This window comes from Herpailurus yagouaroundi, unplaced genomic scaffold (assembly GCF_014898765.1).
Source record: "Herpailurus yagouaroundi ecotype Mexico unplaced genomic scaffold, PumYag 186, whole genome shotgun sequence".
In the NCBI taxonomy this organism is placed as follows: domain Eukaryota; kingdom Metazoa; phylum Chordata; class Mammalia; order Carnivora; family Felidae; genus Herpailurus; species Herpailurus yagouaroundi.
The window spans coordinates 6,631,850-6,656,522 of NW_024412417.1; the positions used below are offsets into that span (position 1 = coordinate 6,631,850).

The window sequence follows — 24,673 nt, forward strand, 5'->3', positions numbered from 1 at the left end:
AAAAAAAAAAAAAAAAAAGAGGTTAGAGTGGGAGAGAGCCAAAGCATAAGAGACTGTTGAGAACTGAGAGCAAACTGAGGGTTGATGGGGGGTGGGAGGGAGGAGAGGGTGGGTGATGGGTATTGAGGAGGGCACCTTTTGGGATGAGCATTGGGTGTTGTATGGAAACCAATTTGACAATAAATTTCATATATAAATATAAATAAATAAATAAATAAATAAATAAATAAATAAATAAATTAAATAAAATAAATAAATAAAAAACACCTTAGGTGGGGCACCTGGGTGGTTCAGTTGGCTGAGCATCCAACTTCTGCTGAGGTCATGATCTCAGGAGTTCCTGAGTTCCAGCCCCACATCAGGCTTGCTGCTATTAGCACGGAGCCTGCTTCAGATCCTCTGTCTCCTTCTCTCTCTGCCCCTCCTTCACTAGCACTCTCTCTCAAAAATAAACAAACATTTAAAAAATAAATAAATTGGGGCACCTGGGTGGCTCAGTCAGTTAAGCATCCTACTTCGGCTCAGGTCATGATCTCGCAGTTTGTTGAGTTTGAGCCCCGCGTCAGGCTCTGTGCTGACAGCTCGGAGCCTGGAGCCTGCTCCAGATTCTGAGTCTCCTTCTCTCTCTTTTTTTATAAGTGTATAAAAAAATTAAAATAAAAAATAAATAAAACAGTAGCAGAGACTGCTCATTGGCATTTCCTATGAGCATTATCATTAATAATAATAAATAAAAACACCTTAGGTGATTCTACTTGCGCAGAGTAAAAACCCACTATTTGAAACCTGATTTGCATTTTTTGCTACATGCAACTGAAAGACCATTTTATTATAAACTACACATACACAAAACCATGTATACTATGCCTTATGGGTAAGGAATATTCCAGGGTAATTTTGATAATTTTACCTCTCTAGCTGGCTTTAGAATGTAATTTCACCATATAGGTATAAACAAGTTCTCCTAAAATCTAGCCCCAATCTACCTTAACCAACAACATGGAATATGAACTGTAATTTTCTTTTTAATTCCTCTAAAAGCTGAGAATAACATATATATAATAGTTGTTCAATATTTTTATAATACAAAAGTTCTGTTGCAGATAATTCAGCTCAGCCTCCACTCATCACTCTGTCCCTGACCTTCACAGACTACATTCCTGAAACACTGAATTAGTTTTACTTCTCTTTCATACCTTTGCATATACTACTCCCTCTTCTGTATGCCCCTTTCTCATACCCTACAAAACTATCCTTCAAATACTACCTTAAGCAATTACTCTTATGAAGCTTTCCCCCAGCCTCCTGGGCAGATCTAAATGGCCTATTTCCTATTGCACTGAGTACAAATTCTCAATGAAACAATTCTATTATTGCCTCCTAATTATCAATTATATTGCCTTGTCCCCACTAAACTATAAATCATATCCATTTCTGAATGTTTACTCCTAGCATAGTGCTTGGCACATAACGGTTACTGAAAACTATTAACTATCATATTATTGAATGAATGACTGAATGAATGAATGATTGAAGACAATGCCAAAAAGCATGGTTGGTGTTAAGCATTCTGAATTTGTGAGCTAACCTGTATTAGTACAAATCATGCTGGCAACATTTATATCATAACAGAAATGATAACCTTCAATTTATATGTATTAATCGAGGTCATTCCTAGCCATTACCTTTTTTTTTTTTTCAAAATTTTATTGGATATCATTGAAATTAGATAATATTCCACTCCTGACATCAACATCTTTCTAATTTTAATCATTTAGCATTCTGGGGAGAAAAGTACACTAAGACAAACTGCTTAATCTCAGAAAAATACCAGAATAACTGTATATACCCTGACTAGCCATTTCATTTTAGAGAAAATGAATCCATGGAATGGGATTTGCTTCAGTGAGTTAGTATACATAAGACTGTCAGACTGATGAGGCACCTGAGTGGCTGTCGGTTGAGCGTATGACTTTGACTCAGATCATAATCTCACGGTTTGTGGGTTCAAGCCCTGTGTCAGGCTTTGTGCTGACAGCTCAGAGCCCGGAGCCTGTTTCTGAATCTGTGTCACCCTCTCTCTCTGCACCTCCCCTGCGCATGCTCTGTCTCTCTCTCTCTCTCAAAAATAATAAACACTAAAAAAATAAAAAGACTGTCAGACTGACTACTATAATTTAGTTAAAGAGCATCTTAAACTAACACTTTATAAAACCCAATCATTTTAATTATGTAACCTCAGACATATACTAATTTTAGGCCAAATCATAAGCATTATGTAATATCACAATACCTCTTCCAATGTCTTTGCCTTCCAAATCCTTTAATGTAAATGACTTTCCTTTTACAATGAGAACAGCATCACCTTCCCACTTTTTGTGTTTTTTCTTTGAAGCCTTACACCAAACAACACTGAAATATTTAACTAGGCTATCAGGTTCTTCCTCTTCTTGTCTCTTAGGCACTGTAATTTCTTTAGGGGCTGAGTGAACTAGAACAAAAAAATAAAATAAAATAAAACCACATTATTAGAGATGACTTTAAGCAGAAAGATCATTTCAACAAAAATAAGAACATAAGAAAATTAGATGTTACTAAAAAGTATGAAAAAATATTTGGTCATACTCCTGTTAGTATTTTATAAGTTGAGAAATTCAAACATCAGATGCTAGCATTAGCATGAGTACAATGAATACAAATTCTTATCATCTCAAAGTCATACAAACTCAGTTTAAATAGAACAACATGATAATTACCACATTTTATTTTACCGCTAACATTTTAAAGCTCTGGGAACTAAAGATAAATTTTCAACATCCATGGGAAAATATCAACTTCAAATTTTGAATTTTGGTCTTTTCCTGGGCTAGCAATATGTAGTCTAATCCTCTTGTGAAACTGGACAGCGACAGCGAACCACAGCTCCCTGTCTGCCACCAAATCATGAGTGTAAACAACCAATACACTCAAAACCATTGTTTTTCACTCTCACTATTCAATAAATTACAGGAGATAGTCAACACTTTATTACAAAATGGCTTGTGTTATATGATTTTGCCCAGGGCGCCTGGGTGGCTCAGTCTTCTAAGCATCTGACTCCTGATTCCGGCTCAGGTCATGATTTCGTGAGTTGAAGCCCCATGTCAGGCTCTGTGATGACAGTGCAGAATCTGCTTGGGATTCTCACTCTCTCCCGTTCTCCCTCTCAAAATGAATAAATACAACTTTTTGAAAAAATGATTTTGCCCAACTATAGGCTACTGTAAATGTTCTGAGCATGGTGAAGGTCAGCTGGGCTAAGCTATGATGACTGGTAGGTTAGTTAGGTGTATAAATGCATTTTCAACTTGCAGTATTTTCAACTTATGATGGGTTTATCAGGACATAACCCCATCATAAGTCAAGGAAGATCTGTACTCCAATCCGGCTTCCAGTCCAGTCCTCCACCAAAACTATCCTGTTAAGGCTACTGACAAACTCCTTGCCAATAAATCCACAAGATATTTTTTTAGTCCTCATCAGAGTTCTCAAAAGCATTTGACAATGTTGACTACTTCCTCCTTGAAATACTAAACCCTATTTTTACTTAGGTTAGCTTCTCTAACACATTTCAATTTTTCCTTACTTCTCTGGTTGCTTCTTCTTGAACATCTTTGCCAGTTCATCAGACTGGAGTTCTACGTCCTCTCAATGTGCCTTTCTCCTTAAATTGATACTACCACTGCTTAAACCTGTATTTTTTTTCTGTAGCCCAGATCATGATTGTAGTTCTGTACACCTGTACATAACTGCCCCTCAGACCAATCTACATGAACATCTCATCAGGCCCACTTGTCTTCTCTCCAAAAATTGCTTCTCCTGCAGTTTTCTCATTTCTCAGTAAGAGTACCACCACCCTGATTCATGCCAAAAAGTTGGAAATCATCCTTGACATCCTTTATTCTCAGTTCCATAGCCAATCAACCACAAATCCAGGTGATTCTAGATCCCACATGGCTCTCAAAGCTTTGTACTGTTTGCTTTCTCCATAACCTCTACTCTTCAAAGCACCATCTCTGATCTGGACTATTGTAGGATCTTCCCAACAGGCCTCCTGAGATGTCTTGCCACCTCTACTCCCTAAAGCCATTTTCTGTATTTACTATATTTACCTATTTTTAAATGTAGATCTCATTAAGTATCCTTCTTGCTTAAAATCCATTAGTCTTAATGGTCTCTAAGAAAACATGTTACTTCTAACCTTCTACCTCTTCCTCCAACATGCTATTCCAAATTAACTTCTATTCACCCAGTCATAGACTTTAAATTTCCTGACCACCAAGCTAGATAGATCTTGCTTTATTATTTCAACATTATCTCAGCAATTAATCATGTGACAGATTACTTCCCCACTAAACTATGAAGTCCTGAGAGGGTCTATTTTGATCTTGCTCATCACCATATGCCCAGAATAATAGGTACTTTTGAAAACTGCCATTTTGAATCAAAGTGCATTTGACTTCATACTTATAAAAATATTAAGATAGCATTATCTTAAAATTAATTTTCATGTGAAAGTAGCTTTAGGAATTAACTTTGAACTCATCTCCATTATTGACCATTTTAATTTTCATTTTTATAAGTTGTTACCTTCAGGATTATTTTCCAAGTAAACTTTATAACAAAGATTTGATTCCTTGGTCACTTTTTTATGAATCATATATTACAGATTACAGCTTTTGCAAACATTAGTTTTTATAACCATAATTTCTACCAAATGCAGTTTTGCTAAGTCGGATTTTGATTATCTAAATATTACTAAAACTGTATTACTCCATCAATTTTTTAGTCAAGAAAATTTACCAGGTTTTAGATAACTAGTAGTTGTCATTTATTGATTACCAACCTTGATTTTCCCCAGATAAAGTTTGGAGGTTTTTAGGATTAAGAAAAAAGACAGGATACTTGATCAGTTTTTGAACTCCAAAAAATTTTGTGGTGTGCAATTTTAGTTTTGTTTTTGCATTATTTCTACCAGTAGTAGTCAATGTACATTGAATGAAAGACTAATAATACCATTCTGCATTTTTTAAATTTGCTCTTATCTTTTATTACATTATCCAAGAAAATGTGATTCCACAGGATTGCAGTAAAACAAAGGTGAAAAGTATGTCTTCATCCAAGTCAAATACCCTGTTGTATTCCCAGAGCCTAAAGAGTTGACTTGTGTCCAAGACCCTTCCTGCACCAAGAAAAAAATGAATAGATAATAAACTGAGAATTCAGAAATTACTTATAATTAACTTTGAAATATCAGAAGATTCTCAGATATACCCTTTCTTTTGCAGAACAGTAGGAGGAAGACAAGAGTATGAACCAATCTGATGGGGTCTGAATTTTGAGACCCTGGACAAGCTATTTCCCATTCTATGCCAGTTCATGAATCTGTAAATGAATGTAATATTAGTACCTACCTCACAGATTTTTTTGTGGGCATTAGATTAGCTAACATATGTAAAACACTTAGAACAGTACTTGACATGTAATACATACTACCTATTAACTACCATCATCATCATCTTGTCTTTGTCCCTTTCCCATTTAGTCCCATTTTAAATACAGGTCATTAATGCAGGAAAGAGAGAAATTCCAAAAAGAAGAATAACAATATTGGGAATTAAACACATAAGGAACATAACCTCCTACATCTAGACTATTTGTAATACATAAAATACTAATTTGCTATGTTCCAGACTAATCACCCCCAACAATTCCACTCTAATTTTTATTTCTAAACTTGATCTGATCTATTTCCCCCTTGACCCAATAATGTACTTTACAAATCAAGACCAAAAACAGTTGCATAAACAAAAGACTTGAATGCCTATAAGCCAGATTCACAAGGTCAGCATGATGATTAAAACCATGCTTTGATAAAAGAGGAAGAGGGAGATATTGTCATTTTAATATTGATAGTGAACATTATCATCTAAATGATTCCTAAGCACAGTTACTCTATAGTTGGATGGCTTAGTTATACATTTCATATACCCAAGTCTCTAATATTCTTCCTTTTCTTTCAAAAATTCCAAATACACAGTTTCAATAGAGCAAATGAAATTTAAAATGTCTCCTACAATCAAATTCAACAAAGAATATAAATACTCTCCCAGATTATATTTTTTGAGTTTTAAAATTACCAAAACCTACCAGAATTTTTAATATAATTAACATATAACTGCAATATAAATTTAAGGTTTGAAACAGTTTTATTACACTAAAAAATTTACAATCATTAATATACAAGTTCCTCCGAACCAGTAATCATCCAGTTTTCTTTAATAAGAGAGATTTAATGTCATCTAAATATCATTATGTATAAAATAAACCCAGAAGATATTTCTTTGCATTAAATATCATTTTCAGAATACTTTATGAGCATGACAGGGACTATACATTTCATCACATTTCTCAATACTCTTATCAAAGCATATATGCAGTAGAGGCTAAAATAGAAAAAAAAAACAAAAAACAAATAAAACTACAATATTCCCAGATATCAAAACTACATGCTCAGCATTTTTCTGCTCAGCATTTTAAATTCATCTAAATATAAGAAAAGTTACGAATTTCAACTCTGACATTCCAATCATTGAGCATGCAAAAAAATTAAAAAAAAAAAAGAAACCCATACACTATTGATGAAAGTGTAAGATGATACAATCACTTTGGGAAAAGGTCTGGCAGTTTCTTAAAAACTTAAACATATAGGTCTTCCCTAATCCAGCATCATGTCTACTAGAAATTTATACAATACTCAGAATCTTTATACATAATAGCCAAAATCTGGAAATAGGCCAAAAGTCCATCAAAAAATAATGGATACACAAACTGAGGTATACTTCTACAATGGAATACTACTCAAAACCAAAAGTAATGAGCTACTGATAAGAGGATGCATGAACACGGATATTAAAAACATTAAGATAGGTGCAAGAAAACAGAAACAAAGGGAACATAGTATATGAGTCCAATTATATAAAGTTCTAGAACAAGCAAAACTTATCTATGATTTTTGAAAAATTAGAACAATTGCCTGATGTGCCAAGGGACTGATCAGGAAAGGGGAGGAGAGAAGTTTCTGGGGTGAGAATAATGTTCTAAATCTTGATAGGGATATAAGCTACACAGGTGGAGTCACCTGTCAAAACTCATCATTTAAAACTTGTATATTTCACTGTTTGAAAATCTTACCCAAAACACACACACATACACACACACACACACAAATATTGAATTCCATTTCACAATATTTATGCTTAATTGTTTAACTGGAAAGTATTCTAAATAATTCTCCAACGTTTTAAATAGCTGTTTTATTTTATAATTTTTTTAACATCTTTTTTTAAGTTTATTTATTTTGAGACAGAGAGGGAGGGAGCGCAAGTATGAGCCAGTGGGAGAGGGGCAGAAAGAGAGGGAGAGAATCCCAAGTAGGTTCAGCGCTATCAGCACAGAGTCGACACAGGGCTCAATCTCATGAACTGTGAGATCATGACCTGAGCTGAAAAGAGTTGGACGCTTCAACAACTGAGCCACCAAGGCACCCCATCATTTTATTTTTAAAAATGAACTGATGGATGGATACACGATAAAGCAAATACGGCAAAACAATAATCGCAGAATTTAGGTGGCAGGCATATAAAGGTTTACTGCAAAATGCTTTTAACTTTTCCTATTTGAAGAGTTTCTTAATCTTTTTAAAGAGGTGAATTCACACATAATTTTAAGACATTAAAGATCTACTAACAAAGTGTAAGTCTAATGATCTATCTCTTTTAATTTAAATTTTGGGGCTAACTTTGGGTGGTAATTTTATTTTAATTTATATGGCTTTCCACTACTTACGAAGCAACTGAACACTAAAAATGATATAAATTCAAATTATACCTACTAGCTTTAATCAATTTAAAAAATATATAAAAATATACTGAGTCAATTTCTCAAAATCATATGCAAACATTTAATATGACTGTTAACATTTAATTAGATTGTATATCTTAAGAACTCACTTTTTTGTATTTAAGTATTACAACCATATTTCATCTAATTATTTTTACATATTTACAATCAAATTCACCATCAAATACTTAACTGATTTTGAGAATTTGTGGATCTTAACATCTAAAAAAAATATATTATGACATTTAGACATGGTACATTTAGTATCCACTATAAACACAATTATTTAAATAAATGTATTTCAATTGCGCCCCATCCAAAAAATTTTATCTCAGTAGTACTGAATTCTTTGTCTTATGACACATAAAGAGTACACAAATCAGTACAATGTATCACCCTGTATTTAAAAGATATGTATTAACAAAGCATTTAACCACCATCATCTACAGTATATATTAAATACAATATGTCACATTCTAAATTATTTACAGGTCTACTTAAAATTTGACATTACTCTAAAAGAAGGCACATGGAAATAATTCATAGTCTAAACATTTTCACATAAATAAAGATGCAACAGGGTAGAATGAAATCTTTCAAAAATGAAATAACACTCAATGTCTCATACAAAAAAAGCCAAGTACTTAATTTGAAATTTTTAAGAAATCTAATGGTATTTTTAGAAATGAAAAGAGCTTTGTTAAGTTTTTCAGGATGCCATTATAAATCATATCTAGTTTAGAAAAATCAAGTTGTAAAAGTAACAATGTATCATTTAAGTTCATGTGGATAAGATACAAAGGTGGCAAAAATAACCTATTATCCAAATTACTAATATACTCAATGAAAGGATATTTTGACTTAGCTTATTTTTCAAATTTAATATGCTTTTACAGAATCAAGTCTACATTTTAAAAATAAAATCACTCTTACCTATGTTTTTCAGCATGACATTTCGTAGGTAAAGTTCATGGCATTTAAATTTTTGCAAATTACAATTAAACAAGATTGACTCAGAAAAATGCTGCAGTAAACTCACTGCAATGAGTACAATTCTGGTGTTTAAATGTATATAAAAATAAAGTTTTTTCTTGTACGCAGTCCCTAAATTCTAAGAGTCTGTCACCTGACAAAACCAAAGAAACAACAATCCTGAACAATGCTGAAGGAAAATATGACTGTAGAAGACTATTACAGGCAGCAAAAAAACTTTCAAGGGCAATTTTGTATATTAATTTGTTACCTACCACAGTGATTTTAGAACCTAACCACACACAAAAATAAATGTGTTGCACTTTTTTGAACACAAAACTCTCCTAGAAAACATCTCACAAATTTAATGTTGCACAGAGCAGAGTCTGGAAAACTGATCTGGCTGCACAAAGTCAACATTCAAATTGAACATTAACATCAATTCTGAGTAGCAGCATGCTAAGATTATAATATGAATTACATTACATATGGTAATATGCTTCCAATAATTTCAAAAAGTTAAAACTGACTACTTCAAGGATGTATTTACTAAAATTATATTGTAAAAACATTAAATTAGATTTATAATATTCTAATCTCTTGAGTCCAGTTTAGACTTAAAGAAAAATCACAGCATAAAGATGGAAGTACTGAAAAGAGGTATCATATTATACATGCAAGGCATTTTCATAATAAAATATTTAACTCTAATAGCAGACATAAAATGCTGATGAAATTAAGCAATCTACAAACTAAAATAGTACCAGGAGAGGTTTTTTTAATTCTATTTCAATAGCCATAACCTAAATTCTGGATTTAATTTCCTCTCACTAAATGCCCAACCCACAAATGCTATTATAATGCTAACTCAGATATCTAATTTATATCCCTCTAATTAAAAGCGTTCAATGACTACTTATTGTACATTCAACTGTGATTATTTAAAAACAGTATTCAGTGTCATCCATAATCTGGCACCAATCAACTTCCAAACTAATGTCCCTCAATTCACCTTCACCCACCTCCTCTTTTCAGCAAAATTTTTTTGAGAATCTAGTATGATTTAGGCATCAAGCTACATTCCAAATACTCTGTTCTAGTGGTTCTCAAACTTTAGCTTCCATCAAAATCTCTAGAGGGTTTATTATAACAGATTTCTGGATTCACCTCCAGAGTTTCTGATTCAAAAGGAAATGGATTTACATTTCTAACAAAGTTCTCAAGTGGTGGCGATGTTGCTGGTCAACGCTACTCTTGGTGAACCATTACTCTACTCCAAAGGCAACAAACTGGAAGCCCAGTGGCCGAATGAGGCCCACTCACATGTTTTGTCTATGTAGTTTTTAAAACATTTTGAATTATTTGCAAACATTTTTAAGTTGAAAATCTTCACATAAAAATGCAGATTTCTGGAGTACTGCATGTAAAAATTTTGCTGGAGCTAATAGTAGCTATTCATTTAATCCTAGTCTAGGTAACTAAGTCCTAATTGGCCCTCTCTGTATCCACTTAAAATCACCTGGCCTACCACTGTGCTTGTATTCCCTGATTCACTTCTCCCCATTCTCTAAACCTTTTCCCATGTTGTTCATTCTGACTTAAACATCCTTTTTCCACTGTAATGAAATACTGAAATTCCACCTACCCATTTCTAAAGATTGGCTTAAAAATCCTTCCTCAACAAAGCACCAGCAAAAATATACATATTAAAAATTTCACTTAAATTTAAAATGTGCTTTCAGAATTGGGATTTTATTTCTGCAAATACTAAAATAGCAGTATTTACAATAATATATATTAAATCATAACTATTTTTTGCTATTTGTATGTAAAATTTTAATTTTGTTCATCAACTTTTTTACTGTGAAATAAATCTTTTTCAGAATAAGATATGAAAAATGATTACGACATTAAATCGTATAGCCAAAATATATAATAAGTCCAGACAGAGAACAATCTTATTTTGCTGGACAAAAAAGGGAAGAAGGCTAGGGGTAACTGATAGAAGTCCCCTGATTTCATAACCTATGAATCTTTAAAAGCAATTTTAATGAAATAAACACTTCTATAATTTTTTCATATGAAATATATTTTAGTGGATTTTTACTTCTATGGAATAGCAGGGGAGAAACCTACAGAGAAATGAAAACTGAATGCTGGTCCTTGCTCTGCCATAAATAGCTCTGTTACATCAAGTCACTGAGTTCTCCAATGGACCTCAGTTTCATATCTCTAAACTGAAGAGGTGGAAAAAAGTGATTTCCAAATACCTTCCCTCTCTAAAATTCTATCACTTCTTCAAAACACAGGAAAGCATAAAAATCAATGTCATACAGACAAGCTTCTCTTATCAGGCCTGTACTGTTTCTAAATTAGACGGACTTAAAAACCTTGAACTACAGCTTTCAAAGCTCTAATTTAAAATGCTGAAGACTCAGAACTTTGAAAGAATACATATGTATATCTTTTTCATGTATGTTCTATTTTAATGATCAAAATAAGACATCTTTTGTAAGGCCATCAATTAAACTTCTTAGAAAAAAAATTGAAGACAAAAAATATATAACCATGCCAACCAATGCATACGTTTTAATATATCTCAAAAGAAAATTAAATAATTGGATAATGTCAAAAAAAAGGCTTTTTCACAATTGAGACTAACAACACTTTTTAAGAGTATATGTATCCTGCTTAGGGTATTACCAAATGAAAGTAATTTGGCCAAAATTAAAATTATCAAATTGCAAGATTAAAAAAAAATATTAGAGACTATTACATTCAGGCAGATCATGCCGTAAGCGAACTGCTTTCAACTTCTCCACTTCAATTTTTGCTCTTAGCAGCTCTTCCTCTAGCTGCTGCCTTCTTTTCAATCCATCCCTCTTCTCCTGAACGTACAATCCAAAATTTTTTTGATTTTCTAAAATTATCTGATGCTCTTCTTTCAGCATTTGCAGAATCTGAGGGTCATGCCCTAACTGTGACCTACAGTGTTCTCCACGCTCATGCCGAAAAAAATCATCTCTCCTTGGGATAGAAGATGGAGACGAGGTCATTCTCATGTCAACAGAGGAAAGTGACGGCGACAAAGATCTTTCCATAACATGTACTAATTCATGGTCTTCTCTTTGCTCTAAAATATCACTCTGTTGAGAATTTAAAACCAGTAGAGGAGGGGGCTTAATGTCTTCTTCTTGCTTCACCTCCACTGTAATAGCAACTGGATGGTGATCCAACATTACCTGTAGTGAACTCGTACCAGCCTGTGCTTCCTCATCCAAGTTTGCACTACAGCACACAAAAAAGCATTAAATGTAAATCAAATGAAGACAAGAGCATATTTATAGCATCATTTCATAATTAGTATACATCCAATTGTCAAGCTTTAGAGCTATAAAGAAAATTGTGAAACAAAAAAATTTAATCCTTGAAATTTAAAATGACTAAATTTAAAATTTCAATAATATATACATACAGCTCTCACTGCATCCTTAACTTTAAAATCAAGCTCTTAAAAGGACAAAAAATTGCAAATACTACCTAAGGCCAATGAGGTAAATAAAAAAGAAAGGCCTTTCTTAATGCTCTCAAAGAGATACCACATGTTCCCACAAGCCCGACGTTCTTAAATGGTATAAAGGGACATTTACCGCACTTTGGGCCTTGCTATTCCCACACCTTAGCCCTAGATCCCCTGCTCCTGCTCTCCTGGGCTGATCTAAAAATCACCAAGGTCCATGATTTCTAGGATAGAAGACCATAGATAGGAGGTACTGTCCTCCTATAGGATTTCTATATCTGTCCAAAAAAAAACAAAAAAAAAACAAAATCAAGTTTTTGTATGGCTTTGGGTATGCCCAACTATCAGAATGTTATCCTAACTATACAATTTTAGATACCATGGTGTTTATTCTTTACAGATCCTAAACCACATGACTCCATTGGCCTTTCAGTCTTTCAACCATTGGTCAGATAAAGTTCACAGGGAAAGGTTTCATATCCACTACTGTATCCCCAGCAGAGCATAATACTGTACTTGGAACCTAGCAGGTATTTATCACATGTTGAATGATTAAACAAAAGGCATTTTTAATGAAGTATTTTTAAATGGCTTATATACTATATACTGAAAGTCTGTTAAATTTACATGTAACTTTCATAAAATACACACTTCTATCAGAGAAAACTAGTTTTAGCGTAATTTAAACTGTGACATAACAATATTTGTTATGACATAAAACACAATGTATCTAAAAATTCTACTTTTTCAACAAACAAATTTCATGAGTAACATGAAGCTACTGATTAAGAATATGTAATTTTTTTCTTGGGTTTGTTTTAATTTATGCTTCTGCCTAACTTAAAAACAAGTTATAGAGGGGAAAGGGAGTATTGGACCATTAATGAAAAAAACACTACATTCAACATTATTTAGAGAACACTTTCCAAATGATAAATAAGTAACATAGTTAAGAATACACTCTACATGGATGATTAAAATGCTGGAATAAGTTCAAGTAGAACATGAGGAACAAAATTAAAACTCTCCATATGTCACTTACTAATGAAATTAAATTGCCAGAAATTATCAGATATTTAAGAGATACAAATGAAATAGTAAGATATATAGTATGTTATGAAAAACTTGTAGATTATATAAATTCCTTACGTTTCATTCTTTTTGTCATCTTACGATTTTCAAAAGTAAAACAATACAATATCAATGTAATTCAAAGTAGTAAGTCTTCCCTTTATTAACTCTAAAACCTAGCAAGGAGGAAAGTTAAAACTACAGACAAAAATGAAACTTTTAAAAACCCACATAATTGCTATTCCAAATTAGCATGTATAAAGGAGTGTAAGAACCACTATTATATACAGACATTACACTCCCATGTAAATTTTAAAATGCTTTTATCAGAAATATTCATTTTCATTGAAATATTACAAGTAAGCATAAAGAAGTAAAAAATAAAAAATGTTTTAGAGAAGGTCACAAATATAAGCAGAAGGACTTCTAAAATTTATGAATTTTGAAGGTCAAATAGACTGCAAAAACACAAAATATAATCTGATATTAGAGAAAAGTAAAAATAAAGACATATATCGGGGCGCCTGGGTGGCGCAGTCGGTTAAGCGTCCGACTTCAGCCAGGTCACGATCTCGCGGTCAGTGAGTTCGAGCCCCGCGTCAGGCTCTGGGCTGATGGCTCGTAGCCTGGAGCCTGTTTCCGATTCTGTGTCTCCCTCTCTCTCTGCCCCTCCCCCATTCATGCTCTGTCTCTCTCTGTCCCAAAAATAAATAAACGATGAAAAAAAAAAAATTTTTTTTTTTTAAATAAAGACATCTATCAATGTGTTATAGAGGTAGCCTTACAAAACGGGTATATATCTTTAAATATGTTAAATATAAGCAGTAATATTTACCTTATTAAGAATGGGAGAGTTTGGTGAGACTAACAGGCATATTTTATACTGAAGCATAACTAAGATTATAGATTATAAGCTTCTGAGAATTATGAAGATTCAAGATGATGTCAAATCAAGTAAAAGCACATTAAATATGCAAATATGTTAAATAAAAATGCGAATACAGAGAAAATGGCAATGTGCACACTGACACAAGCACTTACAAGGCTTATTTCTAATAATAAATTCTTCCCTTTAAAATATGAAAAGTTGTTCTTGTTTAAATAGTGGGTTTTGTAATGTATAAATTAACAAATTCATTTATCAGAGCAATGTTGTTATCCCAAAAGATTGACTGTATGTTCACAGTCATAATGTAAACAGATACTTGTATATTACTTCTCTTCTATACTCACTGTATTTTTAAAATACACCACTAATTAAAACTACAGTTTATATATGTAGTTTTCAAATTACAAAAGCCTATACTTAATACCCAAAAGGTAGTTTTATACCTGTAACACGAAAGCTACTTTGCGGGGGCAGGGGGGTGGTTAATAAGCAGTACAGTATAAAAGTCTTACTGTGGAGTTTTTTGGACACCCAACAAATTAGGATTTAATCATTTCTCTTCACAGAGAACATTTTAAGCACTGATGAATTAATACACTGTGTATCCAAGTTCCAGATTCCCCCGGATTTTTTTTTTTTTTTTTACTATGTTATCTACCAGAAATAAGCAGTGTATGATTAAGAAAGAAGCTGGTCTCAAAAAACCTACCCTAATAAATTATAAAAATAACAAGTTTGGTTAAAAAGTTTTTCTCCCCTGTTTCTCTCCTAACTTCAAAAGGATTTTTCAGGTAATCAATAATTTAGCTTATATAATGACTCTTCCACCAAGAAGAAAGCACTGTAAATCTTTGTTTGAAATGTCCCTCAACTCACAAGTTTACAATTTGTTTAAATAACCCTAAATGGTTCAGAAGAATGCAGCTGCCATTTTTATCTTTTGTCAGGGGTTAAAATTTGAATTAGTAATAAGATAACAGTTTTGAAGATTCCCAGTTATTCCCAGACCATAAATTTAACCAAACAACTGTTTCTAACCCTGTAAGAACTTAGTTGCTTACTCATATATTAAAATTCATAGTTTATATCTTTGCAAAATAGGAGTGCTTACCCTTCTTTCCTATATGATTCAAGATCAAAGTGAAACTACACCATTAATGAACAAAAACAACAAAAACTTTTAATTTTATTAAGTAATCTGAATCCCTAATTAGGCATTAACTCCTTGTATTTATCTTTCTTATTTTGAATATGTTGGAAAATAATTTAAACTGTCTTAGTATATACAATCATGCCATTAATAAATTTACTTAATTTTTTATTTTAGGCTTTTAGCTCAATTAATATTCACTAAGTGTAGACAGTAATAATTCATTAAAAAACAAGGGTTCTTCCATTTCTCCTGAAACTGCTAACTTTACATAAAATTGAAAATTCCAATGAAATATAATCTTAAGTAAGAAAAAGATATCTCAGAAGCTAATTAGCAATTTAAAATTTAAGCTTAAAAAGTTTATGAGGTTATGTTACAAATTTCATCCCATTTATTACTCCCTAACCTTTACTTTTAGAAACTATAGAGAGAAGGAAGGGGGAGGGGAAGACAATAAAAAGTGGCTTAAATCAAATGCAGCAGAAAAATTCCTTATAGCCTCACTTTTCTTTTTTAAGAAAGCAAAACAAAGACACTATTCATTGCTCCCGTAGTGGGGATGCTTACTATGCATATCTCTATCACAACTAAGCCAGAGCCCAATAGATAGGAGGCGCCATAATTTTCCACAAGAAAATAAAATAAAGCTTACCTTTGAATGTGGTTCCTGTCTCTTACCAGGCAAAAACTGGAAATCTGGGGAATCATCTCCATAACTTTCTTGGTTGGCTCAGAAATATTGCTTTTAAAATCTGATTGGGTCTCTTTTTGCTGCAATAGCTCCTGTTTGGCATATTCTTTGAGCCTTTTGTAAAGGGTGCGTAGGCCCTGGGCTGTTCGAGGAGGGCGATCTACTCCAACTGCATTATAGTTTACTGCTATGATATCCCAACATCTATTCTTTTCCACTATTACTGAATGTTTATTAGTGTGTTCTTCGAGAATTTTAACATATGGCTTCACAAGCTTTAGCAAATCAAGCTTTTCAGATAAGGTAAAATTGGAAGATCTAGCCTTTCCTACCATTGTTCTTTTCAAATTAAGTAGGCAGTTTCTGAAACCACCATGCAGCCTTCAGCTCTGCTCAGCTCTTTTCACAAACAGAAAAAGATCAGGCTTAACTAGGCTAGCCTCATTTAGGCCCACGCCTACAGGGGAGGGTTTATTAAAATTCCTCCAGCTTAAGCTGACGCAGGTTCAGGAAATCTGCTTAAGCCAAGCCTGACCTACATAAAGCTTCTCACTGAAGAAGACAGGAAGGCACAAGCAAAACACACTTGTGTATAAAGAGAACAGCTCGAGATAGGATTTAATACACAAAGGTCTAGAGATAAACAGGGAACACAGCTAAAAATTAGCTAATTTAGTGAGAATATCGTATTTCCACACATGTATGCCTAGCTGATAGACTGAAACTGCATTGCAGTACCACTTGAATAAAAACAAAAGAGGAACTGTTTTGTGCTATTTGTTTACAAATCCAGTAGACAGGGAAATGAAAAACTAAAGATGAGTGATGAATGTAGTGATTCCTAACAGAGCCCCTAATCACTGTTTTCTGAGCTGCTGTTCTCTTACAAAATCTGCATAATGCTGGTCCTGCTGTCAATCAGGAATTGCATATCCTCTAGCTAGTTAGGTTACACCCAGACTCAGACTTCACAGTAAAGCTAAGCTTCTCCTTCATTTACAGTCTACAGTAGCCACTACATTTTTTTCAGTTACTTATGAAAAAATTTTTGTTGAACATTAAATCTAAAAAACACTTAAAAATTATATGTTTAAAGCAATGGATTATTCTAGCTGTAACGTATGTGAATATGGTAGCCTGCTTTATCATGTGTAAAAAACACCATTCACAGTGAGAACAGAATAATCATGCCTGAAGACCGCACACAACAAAATGGCATTTGCTATTATTACAGAGTAGGATTTTTATTTAGCTATATTCATATAATTTGGACTATTTAAAAACGAGACACCAGAAGGCGCTTTGGGTGGCTCAGACAGTTAAGCGTCTCACTCGATTTAATTTCAGTTCAGGTCATGATCCCACGGTTCGTGGGATCAAGCCCTGAGTCTGACTCTGCACTGGAAGTTCAGAGCCTGCTTGGGATTCTCTCTCTCTGCCCCTCCCCCACCTGCAGTATCTCTCTCTGGCTCTCAAATAAACATTAAAAAAGAGAGAAAGAGAAACTTCAGGCTCAAAATAGAGTCACTTATGCTAAGTCCCATGTCACCTAATTGCAACTTAATTACAGTTTTGGCTCTTCTAAAAACGGGATTTTAAACCAATCAAGAACTATGTTATCAGCACCAGTGAGGCAATCTGCCTGCCAGACCCCTGCCAGACCCTTAAGGAAAATGAACACAACCAATCCACTTTTTCCTAGGATAATTTCCTTGTTCGCACTCACTTCTGCCTATGAAAGTCATTCATTTTGTATAGTTCCTCAGAGTTCTCTTCTGTCTGTTAAATGGGATGCTAATTCATAAATCATTGAATAAAATCAATAAGACCTTCAAAACTTATTCAATTGAATGTTGTTTTTTAACAAATGTAAACAGCTAGTCTAGCCATTTGCAAGGCCACCAGGTGGAGTTTAGAATGTACTTTCTAATCCCTGTCAGAAAACATAATAAATGTATGCATAACAAGTTTAACAATGTAACATAAACAAGGTTAAAAAAAAAAAAAAAAGCCTAGTTTCCCTTCATATACAAGTATAGGGGCTAAGGGCAAGCTGCTCCAAAAATGGGCCACTTTGGATGAAGACTGTTTTGACTTAAAAGCAATCAAAACTCAGCAGATTCAGGAAAAGCTCTTAACCTCCCCCTCAACTGCCTAAATTTACATTGAAAAGGAGAACCTGTACCAAGAAGAAAAGCTACTAACAGATTGTTCCTTACTTAAGAAAGGTATCTACAGTAACAGGGCAACCTTTGTTTTCCATACATATACTCTTACCTTCCTGCTAAAGGTCTTCCTCCTCTTTGTTTCCCCAGACCACTAAACCCCCTCCTTAGCTCAGGATGTTATATAAGTCTCAAATTCCCTGTCTTTGAAATCTCATGTCTGTGTGGATTCCCTGTATGCATAAAACTAAATTTGATTTTCTCATGCTAATCTATCTCCTGTCAATTTAATTCTTAGTCCAGTGAAAAAGACCTAAAGGGCAGAAGATATTTATTCCTCCCTAACATAGCCGTTAGGCAGTTTTATTGCTCAGTAAATTGCAGAAAATAGAAATGCAAATGATATTTGTCCACAGGGATGCAAACTAAAAACTGACCCACCTAACAACCTGATCAAAGGAACTCAAAGGAAACCCAAGAATACAGGATATATGCCGTCTTTAGATAATAAACTTAGTTAATTTCAGAAGAAATAACTGGCGATGTATTAAAAAATGAAATGCTGGGGCACCCAGGTGGCTCAGTCGGTTACAGTGTCCGACTTCAGCTCAGGTCATAATCTCACGGTTCGGTTCTTGAGTTCAAGCCCTACATTGGGCTCCCTGCTGTCAGCACACAGCCCTCTTCAGATCCTGTTACCCCCTCTCTAACCATTCCACACTCACACTCTCTCAAAAATAAACAAACATTAAAAATTTTTAATAAAAAATGAAATACTAATAAAAATATGAAAAATCAATAAATCTCATAAAATTATTTCAAAAAATGTATACTAAAAATAATTTTCATCCACAAGACTGGCAAAATTCTTAAAGATTGAAAATGTCGGGGCGCCTGGGTGGCGCAGTCGGTTAAGCGTCCGACTTCAGCCAGGTCACGATCTCGCGGTCCGGGAGTTCGAGCCCCGCGTCGGGCTCTGGGCTGATGGCTCAGAGCCTGGAGCCTGTTTCTGATTCTGTGTCTCCCTCTCTCTCTGCCCCTCCCCCGTTCATGCTCTGTCTCTCTCTGTCCCAAAAATAAATAAACGTTGAAAATGTCAAGTAGACGATGGTGCAGGGCAAAGGGTTCTCTTTGGTACTATCATGGGAGTGTAAAACAGCATTCTGGATGGCGGTGTGAGAGTATTAATATTTCACATGTGTAAAACCTTCTAAAATTGCAGTAATCTTACTTCTCAGAATCTAACTTAGAAAAAATATTCAAATACAGGGAAGAATAAACCATTCCCTGTAATAGTATACTGTTGGAAGCAATCTAAGGGCATTTCAGGTGGGGACAATTAAAATCACAGAATAGGGGCGCCTGGTGGCATAGTTGGGAAAGCATCCAACTCTTGATTTAGGCTCAGGTCATGATCTTGCAGTTCGTGCATTTAGACCCCACATTAGGGTCTGTGCCTGACAGCATGGAGCCTACCTGGAATTCTCTCTCTGCTCCTCCCCACCCACCTTTCTCTCAAAATAAATAAAATTTAAAAAAAAATTTTTTTTAATCACTAGAATACATCCATAACTCTAGGCAGCACTAAAATAAAAGAGGCAGATTTTTATGTATTGACACAGAATAAGCTCCAAGATATATGGTAGGTGAAATGAGCTAGTAAAAGAAAAATACATACTATATAATCCCATTATGTTTACCAAAAACAACCAAAGCTAAATAACTGTAGATACAGAAAAAATATACACAGGAACAAAATATGTAGGCAGGCATAAACACATGTATGAAAACGTACTCCCAAAAGGTCTAGAACTCCACTGTCCAATACAGTAATGTTAACAAAAGAAAACCACAGGCCCTAATGGTATCACTTTGACTGAGTTCCCAAACTGGGGCTTAATACCCAAACTTAACTGCAGTTTCAACCTCCCCCCAGAAATGTGGCCTTAACCAGTCAGTCAGGAAATTTTTCTTTCCACCAGTGCCAATGACTCTGTCATCTGGGTCCTCTCCCTCAAAGAAAGATGAGGTACTCTGCATGGTAAGACCCCTCCCCTAGAAAACAACCTTGTCAATCCTTTTCTTTTGCTAATAACTTTCTTAACCTTCCTTCCTTCCTTCTATAAAAACCTTTCATTTTATACAACTCTTTGGAGTGCCTCTCTACTAGCTAGAGGAAGTGGGGCCCAATGCATGAATTCTTTAATAAAACCAATTAGATCTTCAAACTTACTTGGCCTGATTATTTAGCGGTAGCCATGAATCATGTGTGGCTACTGAGCATTTTAAATGTTGTTAATGGAACTGAGAAAGTGAATTTTAAATTTTATTGAATTTTAATTTAAAGTTAAAAAATTTAAATTGAAGAAACATATTTTTTCCATGAAATACAACTTTACTGTTTTGGTAGGATTACATTTTACATAACCTTTTGATCCCATATACTACTATTTCTAACATTACTGACAAGAACAACCCCCTTGACCAAACTTTAGTCAGGCTCCTCTGAGCCCTCTTCTCAACTACGCTTTGGCCTTGGCAGCCTGCCAGGCCCAGATCTGGCAAGAATCTCTCCACTCTTGATACCTAACCAAATTCTTCATACCTTCACCCCGATCCTAACCAAGTTCCTCTCAGTAATTTTTCATTCACTCACTTCTATATCCTGCCCCTTGGCTATAAATCCCCGTTGTGTTGGGAGTTCAATTCAATCTCTACCCTCTACTGCAATAGTTTTGAGTAAAGTCTTCTTGCTTATTTTACTTTTCCAATACAATTTTTCTTTGACATTACACATAATCACATCACCAGTGTAGACAATGTTTCTTTCTTTTTTTTTTTTTAAAGTAATCTCTACACCTAATAAAGGGCTTAAACTCACAAACCTGAGGGTCAAGAGTCGCATGCTCTATCAACTGAGCCACCCAGGGCCCTTCCACCAGTGTATTCAATCTTAACAAATTGATTACGTTTGAATGATTTTTTTCTATGCACTGATGTAACATTTAATGGACTTGTTTGAATATTTTATGCAGACAGTACAAATTACAGTGATATCCTGTGTAACTGTAATTGATTACTGTTCTGAAATATTTATTACAGTTTTAATTGCATTATAATTAAACTCTTTTTCTAGCCAAAAACATTTAAGAATGGACAAAAGTTTTTTTTTTAATGTTTATTTATTTTTGAGAGACAGAAACAGACAGAGCACAAGCAGGGGAGGAGCAGAGAGAGAGGGAGACACAGAATCCAAAACAGGCTCCAGGCTCTGAGCTGTCAGCACAGAGCCCAGTGCGGGGCTCGAACCCACAAACTGTGAGATCATGACCTGAGTTGAAGCCAGACGCTCAACCAACTGAGCCACCCAGGCACCCCAAGAATGGATAAATTTTTTAATATAAAAAGAAAATACACTACTGATGCAGAATCAAGTGGACATGCAGAAGCTAGTACTCTCACTGGAACAATGAAGAATAAAGACTGGACTAAGGCACATCACAAATTTCACAATAAACACTAAATACAATTTGATACAAGAGAACAGAAATAAGCTGTTCATTGTGTAAAAAAATTTTAGATTATAAACCAGACAATACTATGTGACACTGTCAACAAATACATAGTAAATCTAACAAGAAATTTCCTCTCAACAAACAAAAATGAAGTTTAATCATCTAAAAAAAAAATTAAATATCCAGAAACATTTTTAAATAATATATAACAAGGTGTGAGCTTGTCACTTTGGCCAGCCATAAAATGGCTTGGTTTCTTGCACAAAAAAGGAAAACCATTTCTAGATGAAGAGCTGGTGAAAAAAACTTTATTTCAGGTATGGAAATTTTGTTTAGAACATTACGGGAAAATTTTTTTAAAGATATTTTTAGGGGTGTCTGACTGGCTCAGTCAGAAGAGCATGCAACTTTTGATCTTGGGGTCATGAGCTCAAGCCCCATGTTGAGTGCAGAGATTACCAAAAAAACCAAAAAACAAAAAACAATATATACTTTTAAAAGGATTAATTAAGCAAACAACAATTGTCTACAGAATACAAGACCTAACACACTGATTCAATGATTCAGTATTTTTAAAATACAAATACTTTTCTTTAGATTTAAATGAGTTGTACAATTAAAAGATAAACTTTACTATGAATATTTGGGTCACATCTTATCTCAAAGGACTTCCAAACTGATAAGAAATGCTATCAATTCATGACCAAATATTCATGGCATAGATATTTGTGTATCTTCTATATCTGTAAAAAGAAGAATTTCAGTGAGAAATGGAAAAAAAAAGTTCCACCACAACCGATCATTGCTCTCTTAGGTTAGGTTAAAACTGATTTATTGAAATTTTAAAACAAAAAACTAATGTTTTGGGGTGTCTGGCTGGCTCAGTCAATAGAGCATGCAACTCTTGATCCTGGGGTCGTAAGTTCAAGCCCCGTGCTGGGTGTACAGTTTACTTTAAAAGATAATTAATTAATGACAGATAAATAAACTAATGAATGTTTTACTTATTACTTTGTTCCAGATATACTATAAAAATTTTGTACTTGATTTTGATAAGTAGACTCTAAGGAAACTATCTTGAATATAGTTGTTAAAATCATTTGGAATATGTATGCAACTGCTATGACCACTGCCAGTTTATAGAAAAAGAAACAGAACACATTTCATTTAATGATGTTCTTTTGTTCTTCACCAGTGCTCACTGGTTGAGTCACAAAGTTTTGTAAAGAATTATAGTACTGTGAACTCCAATTCAACATTTGTTTGAAACAAAAGGAATGCTTGCCAAACATTCAATAATCAAAAACGAAAAAATGATACTTCACATTTTCTTACCAATATCACAGTTATATATGAATGAGCTAAATTTGAAGCTCTGACAAAAAAGTATCTGTGACCTGGTTAGATAGGTAAGAGAATTATGTTTAAAGTGAAAATTTTCGGGGCGCCTGGATGGCTCAGTCGGTTGGGCAGCCGACTTCGGCTCAGGTCATGATCTCGCAGTCCGTGAGTTCGAGCCCAGCGTCGGGCTCTGTGCTGACAGCTCAGAGCCCGGAGCCTGTTTCGGATTCTGTGTCTCCCTCTCTCTCTCTGACCCTCCCCCGTTCATGCTCTGTCTCTCTCTGTCTCAAAAATAAATAAACGTTAAAAAAAAATTTTTTTAAGTGAAAATTTTCATAATGATACAAGTCAGTAAGTGACATACACATTTTTCCAACATGAATCAATGGAAAACTTTAATTGCAATTCAGAGTGATATGCAAATTGCATGCAAAAGCTATAAAATTTTTGAAAAATACTTTGTTGGGGCGCCAGGGTAGCTCAGTCAGTTAAGCATCCGACTGGATCTCAGTTTAGGTCTTAACCTCACAATCATGAGTTCAAGCCCTGTGTTGGGCTCTGCACTGAGCCTGGAGCCTGCTTAAGATTCTACCCCTCTCTCTCTCCCCCCCCCCCCCCGCTCCTCTCCCCCACTCAGGCTCTCTCTCCAAAACTAAAAAATATTTTGTTGATATTCATAAATTTAGAGCTGCCTTTTAATTTACACAATGACCGTGTGAAATCAATGTTAATAATATTAACATTGAAAATGTAACATAGTAAATTTACTTAACTTTGACATACTTTTGAAACTGATGTGGTTTTTTTTTTTTTAATGTTTATTTATTTTTGAAGGAGAGAGACACAGAACATGAGCAGGGGAGGGGCAGAGAGAGAGAGAGAGAGAGAGAGACAGACAGACAGACAGACAGACATAGAATCCCTAACAGGCTCCAGGCTCTGAGCTGTCAGCACAGAGTCCAACGTGGGGCTCAAATTCACGAGCTGTGAGATCATGACCTGAGCTGAAGTCGGACGCTCAACTGACTGAGCCACCCAGGTGCTCTGAAACTGATACTTTTAATTCCCAGTAAAATCAATTCTTCTAAAACAGATGGAATTAGTTTTGCAGATCTAGATATGAATATAAACAAAATTTTTAAAAACTCTATTCAGATAGTAAACAACTTTTAACTATGTTTAGAACTTGGGTATACAAATCTGTTTTTTCAATTGTACTGTGCAATCTAAATAATGATCAAGAATTCACAATAAAAATTCAGCATCCAAACTGAGATGTAAATGTAAAATATACACCAACTTTTTAAGACTTAGTACAAATAATAACATATTAATTACATGTTGAGATGATATAAATTTTGGGTTAAATAAAATGCATCATAAATATTAATTTCATCTGCTTTTTACTTTTTCTT

At 34.2% G+C, this 24,673-nt stretch overlaps 1 protein-coding gene across 3 annotated transcripts in view; it reads right to left on the reverse strand.

Moving 5' to 3' along the window:
* Positions 1-24,673, reverse strand: part of RAD54B (RAD54 homolog B) — a 91,226-nt gene that overhangs the window by 51,151 nt on the left and 15,402 nt on the right. Inside the window, exons 1-3 of one of the 3 annotated variants that reach the window (XM_040493996.1) lie at positions 16,199-17,212; positions 11,690-12,201; positions 2,294-2,491 (exon numbers count right to left, since the gene is read on the reverse strand). In XM_040493996.1, coding sequence (XP_040349930.1) covers positions 2,294-2,491; positions 11,690-12,201; positions 16,199-16,572 — 1,084 coding nt within the window. In that variant the 5' untranslated portion in view covers positions 16,573-17,212. Of the gene's footprint in view, positions 1-2,293; positions 2,492-11,689; positions 12,202-16,198; positions 17,213-24,673 lie in introns of those variants that run through there. The other 2 variants (XM_040493995.1, XM_040493998.1) reach the window with 2 other exon arrangements.